The sequence below is a fragment of the Palaemon carinicauda genome, chromosome 23, assembly GCF_036898095.1.
Source record: "Palaemon carinicauda isolate YSFRI2023 chromosome 23, ASM3689809v2, whole genome shotgun sequence".
NCBI classification, from domain to species: domain Eukaryota; kingdom Metazoa; phylum Arthropoda; class Malacostraca; order Decapoda; family Palaemonidae; genus Palaemon; species Palaemon carinicauda.
In genome coordinates, this window is record NC_090747.1 from 106,189,552 (window position 1) to 106,211,164 (window position 21,613).

The 21,613-nt window shown below is 41.6% G+C and overlaps 1 protein-coding gene across 2 annotated transcripts in view; it reads right to left on the minus strand.

Annotated features, from left to right (window-relative positions):
* The window catches only part of LOC137617347 (histone-lysine N-methyltransferase eggless-like), a 113,489-nt gene that overhangs the window by 78,476 nt on the left and 13,400 nt on the right, over positions 1–21,613 (minus strand). For both annotated transcript variants that reach the window (XM_068347371.1, XM_068347369.1), the window contains exons 3-6: positions 18,907–19,052; positions 18,146–18,303; positions 7,000–7,155; positions 5,549–5,649 (exon numbers count right to left, since the gene is read on the minus strand). In XM_068347371.1, coding sequence (XP_068203472.1) covers positions 5,549–5,649; positions 7,000–7,155; positions 18,146–18,303; positions 18,907–19,052 — 561 coding nt within the window. The remainder of the gene's footprint in view (positions 1–5,548; positions 5,650–6,999; positions 7,156–18,145; positions 18,304–18,906; positions 19,053–21,613) is intronic.

Here is a 21,613-nt window from a genome sequence, read left to right on the forward strand (position 1 = left end):
ACTAGCCAGTGACTCAACTCTCTCACCCAGAGCTTGGATGGCACGCATCATATCAGCCATCGAAGGTTCCTGAGTGCCAGAAGGGGGATTAGGAGCAACCACTACAGGGGAAGGAATAGGTTGTGGGGCATGAGGAGAGGAAATGTCAAAAGAACGAGAGGAACTTCTCCTAACTCTATCTCTCTCTAGCCTACGTGTATATTTTTGGAATTCGATAAAATCGAATTCCGAAAGCCCAACGCACTCCTCACATCGATCTTCCAATTGACAGGTTTTATCCCGACAATTGGAACAAACAGTGTGAGGGTCGATAGAGGCCTTCGGAAGACGCCTTGAACAGTCCCTAGCATTGCACTTCCTAAATTTTGGGACTTGTGAAGGGTCAGCCATTTTGAATTGGTCAAAGGGGAAATCAAAAACTATCAAAAGGTCATCAACAAAGAATCCGTAATCAAAAGAGTTCAAGGAATTGTGAAGAAAAAGCCTGCACAGCGAAAGCTCAAAACTAGAATAGTGTACTTCACCAATTAGTTGTGAAAACAAATCCAGTAAGCAACAGCGAATAAGCACGTCTTGTCGGGAGCACGACAGAGAGAAAATTGAGTTCTTTGTTTACATTGAGTACTGGGTACTTGGACGACAGATGGCGCTGTTGGGCACACCCGCAACCTGTATAGCGATCGCTGGCGAATTTTTCCTTAGAGTTTTCTGTCGAGCAACAGAGTTGCAGCTATTATAATCACCGGCTAAGTTAAATATTGAAAAAAATGCATTAATAGTATCATAAAAGAGATTGAAATGTCTAAAACAGTAATCCCTTGACATATCACAGTTCACTTATCGCTCCCTCAGTACATTGAGTATTTATAAATATATCATACGTACATATATATCATGGAATATACTCATGTAACAATTGCAATCTTGCATAGTGCAAGCACCAAATTTCCCCCAAAAAAATTATTTGATCATGTATCTCGTGTATCATGAGACTTCCTTTTTCGAGACCAAATCATAATAAACTAACCTCTTTTCCTACACCACTTAATCCCAACTTCAAGTTTAATATGTTTAAAAAGCAAAAAAAGAATGAATGATAAAAGTATCATAAGTACCGCATATGGCTATAAACAACCTAAGGAAAAATGGATGACTCACGATAGCGGATGGATTAACTGTATAGCATACTTAGACTGTCTTGGCAATAAGTTATATATGAAAATTAAGCTTTAAATCAAGCAATAAGTTATATATAAAAATTAAGCTTTAAATCAAAACACGAACCCATTAATTCTACATGTCCCAAACATGGATCAAAATTTTCAACGCATCAATATTTTGTTGGTTAGAGAGAAGAAACATGAATTTCATAGTTTTAAAATCAATTATTTCCATACTCAGCTTCAAATTGATTTACTGTACTGTAGAAACCCCAGTGCATATCAGTTAGTGACCCTTAGATTTTTTCTGGAAACTGCATTTACAGTAGTATAAAGCAGAGTAATTCATAAGTTGGATTAAACTTGTGAATTAGTGTCATAAGGCCTGGGACTGAGGCCTAAGAGGACATACAGTGCCCATGTGCAACTGGAAAAAATCCTTCAGGTTGCAGTATGAAGTAAAGTTGAGAGGTTGGACAGCAAGATAGAAGAAAGGAAGCATGAAGAGAGGGCTTTACAATATTCCAGTCACCTGGGTGAAGACCTATGGTTCCTGAATCTCTTAATAGATCTATCTATCTATCTATCTACCAAGGGACTTCCCCTAATCAAGGTAGAAATCATGGGGACAAAGTTAAACACTAACACAATTCAAAGTATGACATCTAGTAGGTCCAAGATATTGGATAAATCTTGTTATTGACATTGTTTCTTCAACTATCTGCTATTTTAAAATTCTGAAGATCAATCTTGATTGCAAATTCCTTTTTTAAAATCACATCTAGCCTGTCTTTCCTTCAATTACACAAAAAATTTATATACCAAGAAATTCTATGAAGGTTTTTGGAAACCTTACTATCCCGAAGAAATTACAATTTTCTTCGATTCTGCTATGTTTTGAATACTCCTCTCCTATCTATTTTCAATAGCTGCATCTCTGAAACTGTTGGAATAAAAACTTAGTCCATTTTTCCCTGATCTGGATATTAATCTCTGGCACAGAAGTGCAGTTAACTTAATGTACAGTACATACTGTAAGATTTTTCTAAATTCTGACCATCCTTTACGATAAAATTTTTCCAAACTATATCATTCATCCCTTAGTAACAGGTACCCTGTTAATTTTGACATTATATGCTTTTAATTTCAATGTTACCAGATTGTAGAGAGACTTTACGAGTCAAATAGTTGAATAGGTGGGAATCCAGAATATGCACTTGGTGCAGAAACATTTTTGCTGTGCAGCTTGACATCAATCTTATTTCATAGTTTATCTGTTATTTACTCAATAATGTTATTCATCTTGGTTTGTTTAATTTCTTATTAATCTTTAATTAGTTTATACTTAACTTCTCCATTTCTTTTCTTCACTGGGCTTTTTTCTCTATTGGGCCACTTGGGCTTCTAGCTTTCTACTTCTCCAGCTAGGATTATAGCTTGGTATGAATAAATAATAACAACAATAATGATAATAATGATAATAATAATAATGAAAAAATATATGTGGTACAATAACTCAATGTTTTATCATAACCCCACTAATAATACATGACCAAATCACTATTCAGGTGTGGAGCCAAGGTTTAGAAAGGTTCATATGTTTAGTATGAATGAAGGGTTCAGTAGGCCACTTGGGGACTGTAAGGAGACCAAAACCAAGTCTTTGGTAGAGTATATGTTTGTTGAATGAAAACTCCAAATCACAGAAGGTAAATACTGCACTTGTATAACACAAGCCTTCCAGGACCAGAAGGCAAAATCTCCTAAAAGTGTCTTGATGTTGCCACGAATAGAAAAGAATTATCTGCAGGTAACATGACAGATTATAATTACCCACATTTAATAGTAACTACATTGAGAGTAAAATTAAAATTACCTGTGTAATAGAAAATAAAAAACATTTAAATATATAAAACAAAAATTACCTCAGAAAAAGATTCAAAACAAGTGTTGCTTGGTCTTGTATTTAATGGAAATATTCTTTGTGAAAGTGTTTGCTCCATGATAATTATTACCCATAGGTAATAGGAGGTGATAGGAGGATAGGAGGATAATTATTACCCATAGGTAATAGGAGGTGATAGGAGGATAGATGTGAGAGAGGCGAGAGAGCGTGCTAGAAATAGGAATGAATGGCGAGCGATTGTGACGCAGTTCCGGTAGGCCCTGCTGCTTCCTCCGGTGCCTTAGATGACCGCGGAGGTATCAGCACTAGGGGACTCAGCATTATGAAGCTTCATCTGTGGTGGATAATGTGGGAGGGTGGGCTGTGGCACCCTAGCAGTACCAGCTGAACTCGGTTGAGTCCCTGGTTAGGCTGGAGGAACGTAGAGAGTAGAGGTCCCCTTTTTTGTTTTGTCTCATTTGTTGATGTCGGCTACCCCCCAAAATTGGGGGAAGTGCCTTTGGTATATGTATGTAGGTCACACTGAGAGCTTGCCCCAAAGAGATCAAGTAACCCCGTCCCTCACAATGGGCAGAAGGCACGGAAAGGATGGCAAAGAGAAGAAAAAAGTTTGACTTCAGCTGTTTAGATCTTAATATGATGTACGACTGATTGATTGATTGATTGATTGATTGATTGATTTGAGGTTTTCTGGCATCCTGAATGTGAGACAATTACCATGCCCTAATGACCAAATTTGGCATATCTGATTGTCAGAAATATCGTGTCTAAACAACCTGTCTTTTAATAAAAAGCGGAAGATGGGGAAGAGGATCTAAGAAAAGCAAGCTGTTGTCACCAGAAATGAAGACAGAAATGTCAACACCTTCCTTATAGCAGTCTTCTTTTCCAGCTAGGGTTGTAGCTTAGCTAGTAGTAGTAGTAGTCACTTCCTCCTCTTAGCCAGTGTCTTTTACTAAGTACAACAAATTGTTAAAAAAAAATCCCTCCTTCCTTGATTCTTGATAAATTAACACCAAGTATTATACAGGTACTTTTTGATAATTGAGGCCAACACTGTGAGTCTACTTGATTTACTATTACATAATGTAATCAATATATACAGGTAGCAATAACCCACAGGTAATACAAATATTAAGATGCATACCACAGCAATAGCAAGACAGAACAAATAAGGGTACAACTGGTGCATATGGTGAGACGATGGTTTTTTTTCTTCTTGTCTCAGGGAAAAAATAGACTTGATGTTGTAAATATTAAAGACCACAATAGGCATATTATGATTCATAAGATTTTAATAAAACAATTATGCTTTATATCATTAAGGAACACTAGAGCTAATACTATTGAAAAAAATAACAGGACAATCAAGTGTACCAAGTGATTGGTACAATAGTTTAATCTAACAGTGCAATTCTTACTATCCCGATCCATTTGAAGTGATGGTCACTTTTGGTTGTGTATTCGCCATAATAGCAAATGTAGAAAAAGTATGTGTGAAATAAGTAAAATAGCATTACAGAAGAAAGGGAAGTAGAATAAAACAGAGTTAAAAGCTAAGCAGAGAACTGTTTGCAACTAGGGTATGAAAGCGCTCATCCCGAGCACATTAACCTAACATATGTTGAATACCACCATGGGAAGTTTGTACTCCCAAAAAGAGAGAGAGAGAGAGAGAGAGAGAGAGAGAGAGAGAGAGAGAGAGAGAGAGAGAGAGAGACTTCATCAAAACTAATGTCTTATTTACAATTATTTACATTATTCGCAACAGGAATTACAATGCCACTGCAGCATTCTACTTGAAAATGCATCTCTGTGCCATGCTCCAATGGCAGATAACTGCCACTCCATAAACTAAATGCTTTAACCAACAAACTAATTGTCCCTTCACTTAGATATGATTTTATTTATTTTATGGAACTTTGGCCACAAGACCCAGCACTGGGACAGGGAGGCCCATTCTCAAACAAAGTGCAACTGGGGAAAAGCCCACAATTGCATGATGAGGTATAAGTTAAAAAAAGTTGAACAACAAGGTAGAAGAAAGGGAGTGAGACTGGAGATAAGATGGAAGGCTAAAAGGTGGGGTCAGCTATGGGAATGGGCTGAAAGGACGCTTCAATTATGCTTTAGTGATGCCTATAGTCTACCACATGTGGAGCACTAATGGTAATAACACCCTTTGACTTTAGAAAATTATGCTCAAGAAATTAGCTATTAATAGCCTTTCCAGTTATTCTGTTTTTAAGATTACAATTATACTAAATTTTAACATTTTAAATATTGTATGCTATTACAAGTCTAAACCTTTCAAAATTCATATGTTAGTATTTTAAGGATGTCAGTAAGAGAGCATTTGATAAACTAGATTTTTAGCAATAATCTATTCACTTATACACAAAAGTCTCCAAATATTAAATAAAATTCCTAGGCTTCATGAAATGTACGATAAAGTCAAATCTACAATATTTATTTAACTAACCATAATTTCTGGGCGAAAACTGTTGTAGAATTCTGTGCGAACCATGTCCAGCTCCTTCTCAATAGATGCGTATTCTTCGGCATGTAGTTTGTCAAAACCCTCTACATAAATAGAGAATGAACATTATTAAAATAACACATAGTACAACATAAATCAAAAGTTTGTACATTGTTACTACAGAATACTAAAACTTCTATTAACCTTCATTTATCCAACTCATTTATTTTAAATGTTTATGTGAATATTTAAGATAAAGTATTCCACTGAATTTCCATATTTCCTAACAAACAAATCATCAGTTTAAGCAGGTTTTAACCCTTTTACCCCCAATGGACGTACTGGTACATTTCACAAAACTCATCCCTTTACCCCCCCCATGGACGTACCGGTACGTCCTTGCAAAAAAATGGTTTTTACATTTTTTTTTTGCATATTTTTGATAATTTTTTAAGAAATTTCAGGCATTTTCCAAGAGAATGAGACCAACCTGACTCTATGAAGAATTAAGGCTGTTAGAGCAATTTAAGAAAAATATACTGCAAAATGTGCTTGAAAAAAAAAAAATGCCTGGGGTTAAGGGTTAGAAAGTTCCAAATAGCTTGGGGGTAAAAGGGTTAATAGGCTAAATTCTTATGAAACGCCACTGATCTTCACATTTCTTCTATTCAAAGGCGTGTCAACGTCTACCCTGAAATATAAAAATCCATTCTCTACCCCTTAGGGAACCACCAGGCCATTTGGGGGTTGATGTCAATTAACTAGATGATGAAATGACATATTACCTCCTGCTATTCGATTTATCTCGTTGCTGGTGTCTGGTAAGTTATTTTTCTCTACAATGCAAATGGAATTCAAAGGAAGAAAGGTTTGTTTATGTGTTGGAACAAAATCAAATAGACATACTGTATAATGGCAAATACCGTAGCAGCACACTTTCTAGCATTATTTACCCAATATCATATTCAATTAACTTACAATAAGAAGTTAAAAGTTAAGAAGTTATCTAGCAACCATACCATAGAAGAAAAGAAGCAAGAACTGAGGTATGGTTTGAGGATAAGAAAGGTAACTGTCATCAAATAATTACCAACCCCGGAACTACAAGACATAACTTTCTATAGATCCAGTCTTCAATTATTTACCCCTTATAAAAGGTAAATGAGAAATTCTGGTACATCAGGTACTGACACAAACTAAATACACTCTTATAAGTTATTGTTTACTAATACATCAGTGATCAAATACTTGAATGAGTACATTTAAAGATCTTACAAAGAAAAATCATTAATTAGAATAAGCAATCTTCACAAGGAAAAATAATCAATTAGAATAAGCAATCTTCACAGGGAAAAATCATTAATTAGAATAAGCAATCTTCACCAGGAAAAATTATTTATTAGAATAAGAAATCTTCACAATTACACAAAAAGTACTAAAAATTAAATAAAAACCTTGAACAGCTTTCAGTCGTTTGTCTAGGTGAGCAACGCCAAGATTGATCTGGCTGTCCAGTTGAAGATCAGTCATGATATTTTCAATGGTTTCCTCCAACGTCTTACCCTCATCACATTCCACTTCTAATTCTGACCCTTCAGTGGAACTCGCATCTGCAATGAGTACTTCAGCTGTTGACAATGTTAATTATTCAAAACCAGTCCACATAACCAAGACCACCTAACTACCAATGGAAAATCAACTAATCAAAGATAAATAAATATTTATTTTCAAGAGACAGTAATACCTCACAGATCAAATGCTCCAGAACTCAAACAAATCGTTAATCAAAGAAAATATTCAAATATTTGTACCCAGAAATTAAACAAGAATTCAAGAGATTGGGCAACTTGAGAGACAATCTGCAAGGACCATGACAAAGGTAACCCAGCCAATTCACATGTCACTCTCACTCAGTAAGATCTATAAAACAAGATTCCATTAATTTTTCTGTTAATTTCATTTGTTTCAGCATTTTTGTGTGTTTATCAATCCACACTGGAAAAATGGGCATGTCTCCACAGGTGGAGGAGGGAAGAGATCCACTGTCCCTAGTTCTGTGATTTAGAAAATGATTGAAAAGTGGGATTGAGTAATACTATTTTGTAGAAAATTATCCTCAAGATAAGCTAGTAGCCAGCATGACAGTGATTTTTTAGATCATAATGCAACAAGTTATTTCAGCAATAACTTAGATCAATTTTTAGTAAATAGATTCTCAAATGAATCAAAGTTATTGCCAAAAAACTAACACTTCCTTCTTCCATCCTCAACACCTTCCACCGGAGCCATAAAAATCTCCTGATTTCAGGTATAGTGAAGTTCATATATTTTCATTTAGTATATCAATCATAACTATATTGTTTTTTGGTATGATTTTATATGCTACAATGTACTTCAATATTGAAAATTTTGTTTAAAAAGGCCCATAATAGGATCATCCTTTGATGGGGAACCAATCAATGCTATTTTCATTCACTCTTAAGGGAAAAATTTCTTTGGTATTCAAACATGACAAATTCGAAGATAATTTGTATTTTTCCTAACCATACAAACCTTAGCTATTTACAAAGGGTTATTACTTTTAGCGTAGCTGAAATGGCGAGCCATTAGAATTTAACGAGGGTGTATTACCCCCGCGCTAGTTAGCGGGGGGGTAGGGGAGTGGTAGCTAGCTACCCCTCCTCCCCCTCACACACAGGTGAATACTCACTTTCACTTAGAGGTAGGACTTGTCTTGGGGGACAGGGCTGGCGGGCAAATATGTGTAAATAGCTAAGGTTTGTATGGTTAGGAAAAATACAAATTATCTTCGAATTTGTCATTTGTTCCGTAACCGAAATACAAACCACGCTATTTACAAAGGGTGACTTATCCCTTAGGAAGGGTGGAAAGTCCCCAGCCATACTGGCTTTGGCTTTACCCGGGGACTCAGAATCCGAGTGAGTCGCACTCGAGAAAAGGAGTCCCTGCACCTCACAAGTTCCTTGCTCCGCAAGGAACCATGTGGCCTACGTAAGCTTGTGTGTGAAGAAAGAAGTGTGACCCGTCCTAGGCAGTTGACCTGGAGTTCCAGAAGGAACTCTGGGTTAGGACGTTCCCGATACCACCTCGTCAGGGTATGGGGGACGCGACAGTATTGACTCAATACTCGGAACACAAGGAAGCATGGTTTACCTGCAGAGGTTCGAGGTCAGCTATGCAGAGACCAGGATGCTGCTTCCCCGTAGAGGGGATGATGAAGAAAGAAGTAAGGGCCAGACATACTTCTTTCGTTCATGCAGACTAAAACCTGATAACAATGCCCTCAACCTTCTGCTACCTGTCCAAAAAGGAGCCTGAGGTTAGACCAGCTGTTGTGTAGCCACCACAGAGCGATAGAAACCGTATCGAGACTCCTGTGGGTCACGCCCTGCAGGAAGCGGGCTGCGAAGGTCATCAGACGCTTCCAGACTCCAGCTTGTAGCACCTGCGTCACAGAGTAGTATTACTGTAGGGCGACGTGACGGGGGAGGGTCTGAAGACAGGTCGAGATGAATGTCCTTGAGTCCGGGCTGAAGAGGTATACTGGTGACTCTCCCCCCATGTCCTCCTTGTGTTCCCAAATCGGCTGCAACTGAGGCCAAACTGCAGCTGTTCCCAGCGCTAACCTCTCGATTCCTTACAGGCAAGAAAGAGAAGGTCTTGGGACATCAGACACAGAATGGAGACTCGAAATCTTGAATGAATCGGACCGAAGGGTCGGGACCCTCAGATTCTGAGTCTAGCCAACAACTCAGGAGCAAGCCTGAATGTTGCCTTCCCCTCTTCCTTAGAAAGGGGGGAGTAGTAAGAGACCAAGAAGGTTGCTTACACACTGGCCGTGGCCAGAGTGAGCCGAAGACCCAAGGCGGAATACAATCCGAGGCCTGTCGTAAAAGGGTCTTGAGAAGATCTCTTAAAGGACTAAAAATCCGAGCCATGCTCCAAGTTGGAGGTCTTCCTCCGACTAGGGCAGGGACGATCGTAGCTTCGCATGAGCGAGTATAGATCCAGCGGGCAGGAAAAAGTTATTCCTTTAAGCCTGAAGGTCAGGGAAAGGCTGAGCGACAGGCTTCATTGCCGAGAGCGGAAAGGAGTTTCCTCCCGCCGAAAGGCAATAAGACCGTTATTGCTGGAGAAGAGGCCTCACGGGAAGAGGTATATCTCCCACGGCACCAACCACCTTAGACTCTTCACTTTGCCTGGGAGACCCCTGTGGATGACTATCGCAGGTGACGCGACCTCAGTACCGCGACTGTAGCGGGTTGTCTCTTCTAGAGGAGGAAGCGTAGTGTCTCCAGGCATGAAGCCGAAGCGACGCCCCGGTTCGGGAGAGATGTCGCAGTGTGGTTGCTTGAGTAGTCTGCGCCGTGGGAGAAGCTCTCCCGGGAGTTCCGTCAGGGGAAGCAGAGGGTCCAGAAACCGTTCTGCGCATAGTCCCAATGGAGCTCTCCCATTGAAAGGTTGACAGACAACCTGGTTTTGTTGAGACCCATTGTCCGCAGACAAAAAGGAGGGAAGACGCAGGCGTCGAAGTTGTCCCACCATCACCGGAATGCATCTTGCCAGAGTCTCGGGGTCTGAGACTGGGGGGAAGACTAGTGGAAGCTTGAGGTTCCAAGGTGTCGCGATCAGGTCCCCCAGACCAGCACTTGCTGGTTACCCAAGGTCAAAGACCCCTAGGTACACTCTCTCTATGAGGCTCTGCTCGGATCGTCTGAGAGAAACATTCCCCTGCCTGGAATGAGAGAGCCGATGGTGGAATTGAGAGAATCTCAATCATCCCGGTATCTCTACTGCAAGATGTGAAGGTGTGAAAATGCGTCCCCTGCTGGTTAGAATGAAGTCGACGCGCAACGGGGCGACTTGGCAGGAGCTGTAGGATCTGAAGAGGGGCCAGACTAAGGCCCTTAAGCCTGCCTGAATGATGGAGAGGTATCCTTCAGGTCTTGACCATAGGCCTGGACCGGAACATGCCCCCCCCTTTCCTTTGACAAGTCCGAGAACCGCATCAAGAATGTGGGGAAAGGACGAGAATATCCACTACCATCAAGAGGCTCCATAGATCAACACCCATTGCAGGTTTAATAGTTCCGCTGGTCCCATAGGGCCAGGGAGTCCGGTTAAACATTGCCTGAAGCCACCGGAACTTGGATCGCCCCACATGGAACTTATCCTGAGGCGACCGTTCGGACTATAGACGGGTCAATGAGGAAAGAAGAACTAGGAAACGTTCCAAGTAGGGCTGAAAGCTCTGCTTGACTGAGAACAGGTACTGCGACTCTCCTCAGTCTTGCCACAGTCAACCGAAAGGAAGGCTCGGAGGATGTGGTAACAGAATCTGGCGTCCCCAGGTGGTCACCCATCCAAGTACCGACGTTGCTTAACCTCGCTGGATGGACGAGAAGCGGGGTTTCCAATGTGGTAAGGCGGTTGACTCAATATCATGGCCAGATACTCCAGATGTTGAGGCAGAGGAAGAGAAGGCTCCAAGCAAAATACCATGAGCCCACACTCATGGTCAGCATCCGGAAGCTTGTCCCGGCGCTGAAGAAGGTCGAAACCCGAGCCTACCGGAGTTGACCAGCCCTCCAAACAGCAGAGGAGGCGGAAGCCTGCACCTGAGCGGCCAAGAGGAAGGCAGGGAGAGTTCTCTGGGGGAAACAAACCTGCTATGCCACGGCGGGATAGCCACACTGCATCATAAGCAGGAAAACTTGCAGTCTAGGCTGAATTCGACGAGCACCCTGGAAGATGGATGGAATGGAAACTGAAAGTACCCGTCCTTCCGATCCAGGGTTAAAGGAGTCCTGTCGCCTCGTTACCAGTCTGATCGATTCTGCTGGTCTACACTGGCCGAACAGTCTGATCGATTCTGCTGGTCTACACTGGCCGAAGTTTGTTCGACAAACTTGATCAGGGCTGAGAGGTCGACTATGGACATCCCCTCTCAGATCCTTCCTTACAAGAAAGGATCGACTGAGGGGGCCGGGGGTGAAGCCGTCGATGATCCTAAGGAAGACCTTCGCCTAAGGTATGGATCATTCTGCCCAACCGGGCAACTCTGCTGACGCTATGGCATAGAGGTTCAGAGACACTGAATTCGCTGACAGAGACGGCAGGCGCGATATCCTTGGCTACTCACAGAGATTGTGCGGGAATGGGCATCGGGAAGCTGTCATTCGGATGAGTAACCTTAAGCATCCTCCCAGCGAAAAAACCTGCAATCCTAGAGTTCGTGAACTCCTTTTAGGACTATGCCCCCCCGGGGGAGTCTCCCGTGCCATCTGTTCCTGACAGGAGGAAACTGCAATTGGACACCTTGTCCCAGTTGTCGTAGCCGATAACTTAGGCCGACGTGGTTGAAAGAAAAGGGCGCTGGAGCCCTGCAGAGTCTGGAAGAAAGCGCCTTGGAGGAGTGAAACCGGAAGTCGATTTACTCCACACAGCAGCTGTCTAAGTCACTGTCCTTGGGCACATACAAAACTCTTCTCAAGGATGGAAGGGTGTCTGAGGTCGTCGACCTCCACAGATGAGACACCCGAAGGAAGCCTTCAGTCAGCGCGTCCAGATGGTACAACATCGAGCTTGTCCGCAAGTAGATACTTAACGATGAAAGGCCAAGGTGCCTGAGCTCGAGAGGAGGAAAGTACCCTTGATCTTCCTGTAGCTTCCTTGAACCAAACCTCGGGCCGTAACCGAGGAGGGAAAGAACCTGGTAAGCTCCCAGAGGAAGAGGTAAGCAGTCACCCCTTGTCCGATGGAGAAATCTTGAACGGAAAGCCCCCCCGCCAAAAATCCTTCCAGGGCGGGAGAAGGAGAGAGTACTCGTGCAGGAGAGGGGACCCTCGAGACCGACCTCTTGGGAACCAACTTCGCCCTGGGGGAAGTCACCACGAAGTCCACTCCTCTCTTTCTCTTCAGCGTAGGAGAGACAGCCGCTGGTTTGTTACCCTGGCCGGCGAGTGCTGGTTTCATAACCCTCATTAACGCCCGTGCCAGCGGACCAAACCATGTCTGCTGCTCCAAGGACACAGAGTCCGAAATCCTCGCTAAGGTGAAAGGGGTCGGGCGATCCTTTGGAGTGGGCACTACCGGTACCTGCCTGAAAAGAAGGTGGGGAAGAATGCTGTACTGACCTGTCTTCGTCCTGCACTACCAACCTGTGCTTGGATGGAGGTGATCCCGAGTGCCGTCTAGGAGCACGCGTCCCTGCTGCTACCACAGGCTGTGGAATTCGCCGTGAACTATGGTCGCGCGAGGGCGAACGGTCGCGCAAAGGCGAATGGTCGCGCGGGCGCACAGGCGAGCGGTCGCGCGGGCGCGCAGGCGAGCGGTCGCGCTGGCGCGCAGGCGAGCGATCGCTCGGGCGCGCAGGCGAGTGGGCGTGAGGGTGGGCAGGTAAATGAACACGTGTCCGAGGCGACGAACGCAAGCGATGGCGTGACGGCGAGGGATCGTGCTGCCGCGTAGGTGAAGAAGATCGCTGGCGATAATGACCGCGTGATGGTAAGCGATGGCGAGCAGCATGTGTAGGTGAATGATCGCGTGATAGGGTGCGATGGTGATCAGCATCCGCAAGAGGGCGAGCGTTCAGGGTTGTGCGATGAGGAGCAGCATGCGAAAGCGGGCAATCGTGCAGGGTTGTGCGATGGCGAGCAGCATGCGCAGGTGAATGATCGCGTGAAAGGGTGCGATGGTGATCAGCATCCGCAGGAGGGCGATCGTTCAGGGTTGTGCGATGAGGAGCAGCATGCGTAAGCGGGCAATCGTGCAGGGTTGTGCGATGGCGAGCAGCATGCGCAGGTGAATGATCGCGTGAAAGGGTGCGATGGTGATCAGCATCCGCAGGAGGGCGATCGTTCAGGGTTGTGCGATGAGGAGCAGCATACGTAAGCGGGCGATCGTACAGGGTTGTGCGATGGCGAGCAGCATGCGCAGGTGAATGATCGCGTGAAAGGGTGCGATGGTGATCAGCATCCGCAGGAGGGCGATCGTTCAGGGTTGTGCGATGAGGAGCAGCATGCATAAGCGGGCAATCGTGCAGGGTTGTGCGATGGCGAGCAGCATGCTCAGGTGAATGATCGCGTGAAAGGGTGCGATGGTGATCAGCATCCGCAGGAGGGCGATCGTTCAGGGTTGTGCGATGAGGAGCAGCATGCGTAAGCGGGCGATCATGCAGGGTCGTGCGATCAGCATCCGCAGTTGAGGGTTGCGCGATGGCGATCAGCATCCGCAGTTGAGGGTCGCGCGATGGCGATCAGCATCCGCAGTTGAGGGTCGTGCACAGGTGAGCTAGTAGCTGGCGAACCATGTTCCTTCAGAAGTGTTGGAGAACGTTGGCGTGCCAGCTGTAACACACGTGGGCGATCCGGAGATCGCTGGCGAGCTGATGATAGCTGGCGAGCTGATGATCGCTGACGAGCTGATGATCGCTGACGAGCTGATGATCGCTGACGAGCAGAAGGCTACGCGTGGAAGCCTGCGCAAAGAATAAGAGTCCTTGACCCCGACCTGAACCGAAGTTCTAGATCGCGAGGGCGAACGTGGGCGCAAAGGGCACGTAACAGGAACCGCAGGGAAGATCATCTTGAAAGCGCTGACGAACAGGAGCGCGCTGATGAGCAGAAGGGCGCGCAGGGAAACCCTGACACGCAAGGGAAGAACCCCCGTGGGGGCAACCCTTTGCCCCGAAGGAATCGTTGTCCGCCGGGAGAATGATGTCCGTCGGAAGACCGCTGTCCGTCGGGCAGACCGTTGTCCGTCGGGAAGACCGTTGCCCGTCGGAAGACGAGATCAGACTGCTGTCCATCTGCACCAAGGCGGAAGATCGAGAAAAAGGAGTTGTAGGCTGCAAACGGAGATCCAAAAGGGCGCCTCAAGCACCCTTATAGGGAGATGAGAGGCCCTTACGACGAGGCGGACGGAGGGCCTTACGGCGAGGGAGGCCAACAGCAACAGCAACAGAAGAAACCTCCGAAGAGGAGTCTCTATGAGTGTACTCTCTCGCGAACGAAAGAGAAACACTTCGTGGAAGAGACTGGTCAGCCAGTGACCTAAAAGGAGCAATCCTCCGAAGAGGAGCTCCTGCAGTTGCCCAGCCCCTTGAGCGAAACTGCAGGTGCGACCGCTCAGCACCAAGAGCATAGTCGCACGAAAAAAAGGCAAGAGAAGAACCCCCCAATAGGGAAAAAACTCAAGCCTGGACAGGAAAAACTTCCCTCGGAAGGAAAGTTATCCGCCCAAGGAGGCAAACCTCCTGACTGTTCTAAAATGAACTGGAGAGCTGTCCGTCGACACGGGAGTACTACCAGTAGAAGGAGACACGCCCCTGACGAAAATACAAGGGGGGAGGCAGCAACAGCCGAATCCCCAGGACTCAACCAGACAGCTCACACCGTTGCTATATTACAGAAACGAACTAGATCGGTAACTGTAAAAAAATAAAACAAATAATATTAGTACACATTCATTCCCCCGGGAAGGCTCCGAAGAGGAATCCCGAGGGAAAGGAACAAGAATTACACAACAGGCACGTGCCCTCACAACCACTTACACTCGCGGAAGGAGAGCTGTAACCAAAACAGAATTATAACAATTATAATTATGTAACTATGTAATTATGTAATTTAAAAATGAATGAACACTAAAGAAAGAACGAAAACCCCGAAAGGAATCGTTCTACAAGCTGAAAAACAAAAAAAACAACTACAATTAGATTCATAACTAATTGTTACAAACGTACGGCGTAGCAACCCCCCACACGGAAAGGAAGCTAGGCTACAAGGGCGTAGTAACACGTAGTAAAAGGGTGAACGACCTCAAGAGAGAGAGAGAGAGAAAGACATAAGTCAAACTCGATCGCCACCCATAAAATACGCCGTGGTGGCCTAACTGCCGAGGCCTCCACGTAGATATCGTACACTACACACACACATCTGAAAAGGAAACTTACTTATTTCTATACTCAAATATATATACAAACATGAAAACATGTTTACATATATATTGAGTAAAAGAAAAGTAAGCGATTAAGTAAAGACAAAACAGACAATGGCTGCCAAGCGAGGACCAAGACAGAGACGTCTGTCACAGTCCGAGCCAAAAGTTAAAGTGAGTATTCACCTGTGTGTGAGGGGGAGGAGGGGTAGCTAGCTACCACTCCCCTAACCCCCCCCCCCCCGCTAACTAGCGCGGGGGTAATACACCCTCGTTAAATTCTAATGGCTCGCCATTTCAGCTACGCTAAAAGTAATAACCCTTTGTAAATAGCGTGGTTTGTATTTCGGTTACGGAACAAACAGTTTTTTAATAAATCACTGTAAATTTGGCCTTCAAGGTACCACTGTAGTACCATAAAAGTTGAAACCTTTCTCTTATTCATATACCTTAAGCAAATGCTAGTCAATCAAGAAATACACATACCACCATATTTCCTAAAATCACTTTTACTCTTGCATTACTCCAAGCTAGTGCTTTTCAATGTTACACATGCAAGAAACATTCAAAATACTCATTCCTTGAACACATGACATCTCTACATTTGCATCCTAAATTCCAAAATCTCTTTTCTTATATAAACTTTCTCCCCAACATTTACTTTCATCTAGTATAATCTACTTTCTTCCCTTAATATCTTTTCAAATTCAACCTTAAATTATATCAACTACATTTCCCATTCTATATCAGTGATCACCACGTTCTTCCTTTTACTCTATATACCTAAACATGACCCATCCTCATGTACTGCAACTGAAAATCAACCAGTCCTTGTTCTGTTCTTTTCAATAGACTTTTCATTTCAATATCACATGATATATTTTTCCATTTTGGCCATAAAGTGTTTCAGGGAGTCACTTTAGAGGTATTTATTATGTCTGCGCATGTTTACCAAATCTGGTATAATTATTAAGATATATGAGGAATTCGACTTCTTTGATGAAAAATGCCACAGGTATGTGTCTGTAGGATATCCCAATAATTTCTATTCCATTTTGGCCATAAAATGTTTCAGGTAGTCACTTATAGGTATTTTTTGTGTTTGCGCATGTTTATCAAATCTGGTATAAACATTATAAAGGGAAGAATAACAACATTGAAAATTCTCAAGCAGAATTCTCCTCTCTTAAGGCATCATACTGTCACCTGGGTGTCTATAAAATATATTGATATCAGAGTTCCTTCTTGGACTGAGCCACTTAAAAGACAGGAAAACCGTCATTAGTTCCAACGCATTTGTGTAGAATGTTGCAAATTTAAGGGATCATTCCCTGAACACACAAATCTCCTCTGAAGGACCTCCCAACACAATCTGGATACGTCTGTATGAAGATCATGGAAATCTGTGGAAGAACCAATCTGACAAAGTGCTTCCACAGCCTGAGAATTATTTTGCAGCAACTGAGTAACTAGACCTGACTGACTTGAACCCTTTCTGAGTCTCTCTTCTCCACACTCAATTGAGGTTCAACATGTGCTTTGAAACTGGATCAACTATCGAAGCAGAATGAAGAAGTTCTAAGACCTTCACCAGTTACCATCTGGAGGAGAAGCTGCAAGTGAATGGCATCATACACTACAAAACCAATCGCATAAACAAACAAAACACAAAAAAGAATCATGAACAGCCATTTGAACCCTCTATTACGTTACTGCTATGACTAAGAATAGTGGATATCTAAATTGTAACTTGGTACCTGTAACATAAATTAACAAGAAATGAAGACTTCTCATTTCCCACAGCTGAGCAAGGAACGTGTTGACAGCTCAGTAACAGGACTAAAGATGGCAGCTTGGAGCATCCTAGTGCGCAAGTAGCATTGTCTCCAGTATTAGTTATGGTTATTGGTGATAACTTGTCATTAGTTACCAAGATAATTTTCAGCATTAGAGTGGCTGTGAAGGGTTCAATAGAGCCCAAAAATGTGGGTCTCCCTTCAACACATCGAGTCATTGCTTTGCACATCGATATGCTAACACTAGAGCAGGAAGACAATATTTTTATGGTATTTTTATGATGTATTGGATTCTCTGTTGTAGCCTTTACAGTTAAGTCCTTGGAGATCACACAGCACACTACACTTAAAAATCAAATCAAAATGAGTGACCAAATGAGGTGCAACAAAAGCAAAAGAGACATGGGCTGAAAATAAAGAGGTATGAAATTATGAAACGCTGCAATAGAAGACCTATACAATACCTAAAACTAAACAAGAAGCAGTCTTATATTTTCTTTTGGTCTCTTCACGCCTAGCTGTCAAACTTACCGTTATTTACATCTGCCTTGTTCCAATTATCTCTTTTTATTCAAGAGCAAATACCTTAGGCTAGACATAAAGGAGCAGACAAATTCAATCTAATGGTCTCATTAGGCTACTGTAAAATAATACCCACGAAGTATCTTTTGGTGGAATATTTTGAACACGGATGTGTAAAAGGACAGTATTGTAGATTCTTCTAGAAATACTTTGGTAAACAATTTACTACATAATATTAGAAAAATCTGTGATTTTATCTTAAGAACAAAATATATAACATATCATAGTGTGGATAGTAACTAAATACTGTACTGAATAAACTTACAGTCAGAGGGATCTGTATCTGAATCTGTCAGAACAACCGTTGTTTTGGGAGGAGGCAATTTCTCTGCTAAAAGTAAACGTCCAGACTCTAGTACTTCAGTTAAATGGTCCTGTTCCTGCTTGACTTTATCAAAACATCTACGGCAAACTTTCCTCTTCCTACAGATGGAGAAAAAATATTATTAGGAAATTGTTTTTTTTTTTTTAAATGCAAAATGAATTTATAAATGAAAACCAATAAAAAAAATAGTCCTTTCAATGTGTCCACAAAATATAATGCCTCTCAAAATAAAGAGTAGCACCAGTCAATGACACGTGAGCATCTAAAAAGTACTCTAAGACTCAGTAGGTCTCAGCATACAACCCAGATCATTCTATCATAAGCCTTCAACAACTGAAATGTGGGGAATAGAGGAAGACCATTTGTTTGTAAAAATTTGTTTCACTTCATATTCATTAGAATAAATAATAGTTAATCATTTTTGTAATATATAAGTTGTTAGGCAACTTTTTTAATGAGTACTTTGAATTAGAGTGTGAAATCTTTGGAAAATATAATCGACTTGGGTCTTAGAAGCACTTCAATAAATGAAAATAAAAATGGCCCTGGTCAAACAAAATAACCACTCACACTCACTCACTCATTCAAAGAAACAATACAACATTTTTTTTTACAAAACTAAACAGTACTGTACTGTACATTGAAATTCATTTTCTTTCTAATTCATGTCACGGCCTGACACTGACATGCAGTCTACTTACTTTCGGCTAGGAGGGGTACCATAATACCGACGAACAAATAGCTGAGCAAATAGTAGATCCTTTTCTGCTCTACATTCTGAATTAATACATCGAAAAGGACGCTTCATACTCGATGGCTTTTCCGTAGGGGTATCCACAAAACCAATCTATAAAGCACATAATCTGCATGAATGTATAGTAATCAAAAGTACCTACCAATGATCTTTCATGATGCACATTTCATCAATGACTCTTTACCAGAGGAAATTACAAATATAAATAAAGTATATGTGAAAGCAAAATGACACAAGCTTTTTAGGAGCATGACTGAGCCCTATTGAAACAATATTATTTTGGAGTTATTTCAAAACATTTTAATCCTTTTATAAAGACTTTTATCTATCTATAAACTGTATGTTACTTTCAAAGGACATTATTTTTCATTTTTGCTAATGGTAAATACACCAAATATAGGCGATAAAATTCCTTATCTTTTCATGTTTTAATGACAAAAATAGGTTGATATCAAAGAAAACGTAAATTATAATTTATCAAAAAAAATTTAAAAATTTCTAAGTAGTTTGTATTTTTCCTAGCAATGCAAACGTGATCCCTCTAATTAGGGAGATTGCTTCAGCGCAAGCTATAGACGGTCATTAAATCTTGGATGAAAAGCAGTTATCCAACTGGTGACAATGCGAATTACGCAATCGCGCCCTCTCTCCCAGCCGGAGAGCTTCACTTTTGACCTCTCAGCCCAGGAATGAGAGGGATGGTTGAGGAGGGAAGTTGGTTTAAAGGATTCAGGTTTATATAGCTAGGAAAAATACAAATTACTTTCAAAATTTGTGATTTGGTCCTACAGGGCATACAAAGCCCCTTCCTTCAGCTAATAAACTGTCCCTCCCCACACAGACACACATACGTGTACCAAATACATACACACGAACAAGATTAACATAATATTCTATTCTGTCTATTTTTCTCTGAACATTTTTGGCTTTTGCCCTATCTAGTTATTATTTTGGATTCTTTACCTATCTTTCAGCATAATCATAACATAAAAATTATAAATATATAAAAAAGCAGACAAAGAATAAGAATAGACTTAGAGAAACTTGCAGCAAACATCTACGTATACCATATACGTAGTACTGTATACTGTATGAGGAAAATGGATAATATACTCCTTAGAAAATCACAGAAGATGCTGGAATTATATGGAGCCTATACTACTGTAAATAACATTACCTGGAATTTTTATAATAAAAGTAAATAAATATATACCCAGGTCAGAAAGGGGTTGCCTACAGGACCTGATGTGCCTAAATAAATACTGTATAAAAAATTAACTTCTTAGACAAAAAAATATTATTTTCATTAAAAGAACTATTTGAAACAAAATATGGATGTTCTCCAAGGCAAAAATTCAATAATCTGAATTTCCAAAATTACAAGCAAGAGGTCACCAGTCATGATCCTTAAATACTGTATAGTACAACCTCCAATGAAGAAGATACTACCATACCATACGGATAAGGATAGGGAAGTGGGGAATATGGGGAAAGGATAAGTACCCCTGGATACAATCCAGTTTATAGCCCGAAGGCAGGTACTCGGGATGGGAAAGAATAAGGAAAAATAGAGAAAGAGAAGTACAGAAGAAGAATAAAAGAGAGGGGCAGACCCTCATGCAATATTAGATAGTAGTAGAATCAGTTTGAGAAAAGAAAAGACAGGCAGGGAAAGGAAAGGTTAAGAAGATACTAATAGGAAGCATAACCAGACCATGAATAAATTTTACAGCTAAATATGAAAATGTTTTCATTTCTAATTAGTTACCTCACACAACTAACTTTTATTGGATCAAGAGATAATACTGTATCGAAGTGCCATGGTAGATAGATAGAAAAAAAAGCACAGAGAGCAATTACAGAATAAGACTTCCAGTTTAAGCAAGACAGTTACATTGAAAGGGAAAGCATTCATCACAGTTACTGATTAGTAAATATTTTGCTGTATTTAAGTAATGAAAGTGACATCATTTAATATTCCTAATAGACTTATTATACCCATTGATAAATATGTCTATTCCATCCTAATGTTGCATATTTTGAGTGTCAATTGAGCTTAAGCATAGAAACTTTTTACTGCTGCTTAAGGAGCATGTTGTACCAACCGTGTGTCACACGATCGTACATAAATTATTTTGTATATATTATGCTTGTATCTGCGCTCTTCCCTCGCACTAAAAAGAACCTGAATAATCATGTCTCCGGTTTTCCTCTGTAACATTGTCACTTTCTCGAACATGTATTTACCTGTTGCCTTGAGGTTCATGTACCAACCGTGTGTCACACGATCGTACAATGTATTTTCAATACAGGCCTAGAAATTCATATTTTATGTACCAGCCAGCCAGAGCAGTTCCCTAACAAAGTTAATAGCCAATCAGAAAATCAACGAGCCAAAATGTGCCTGATTTCAATAAGTTCAACCCTTGTTCCAAATGACCCAAACGACTATATATTATGCAATTGCTTGTAATTAATATGCATTTATTTCAAGAGTATTTTGATACTGTTGTTCGATATAAAATGAGAACAACTTAGAATCGAGTCAACAGAATGTCGTGCAATTAAATGGGGAATTCTGTTCATTTCATATTGCTTTAAAAATGCATTAATTAAAAAGGATATTCACTTTACTGGGCTACTTCACATTAGAC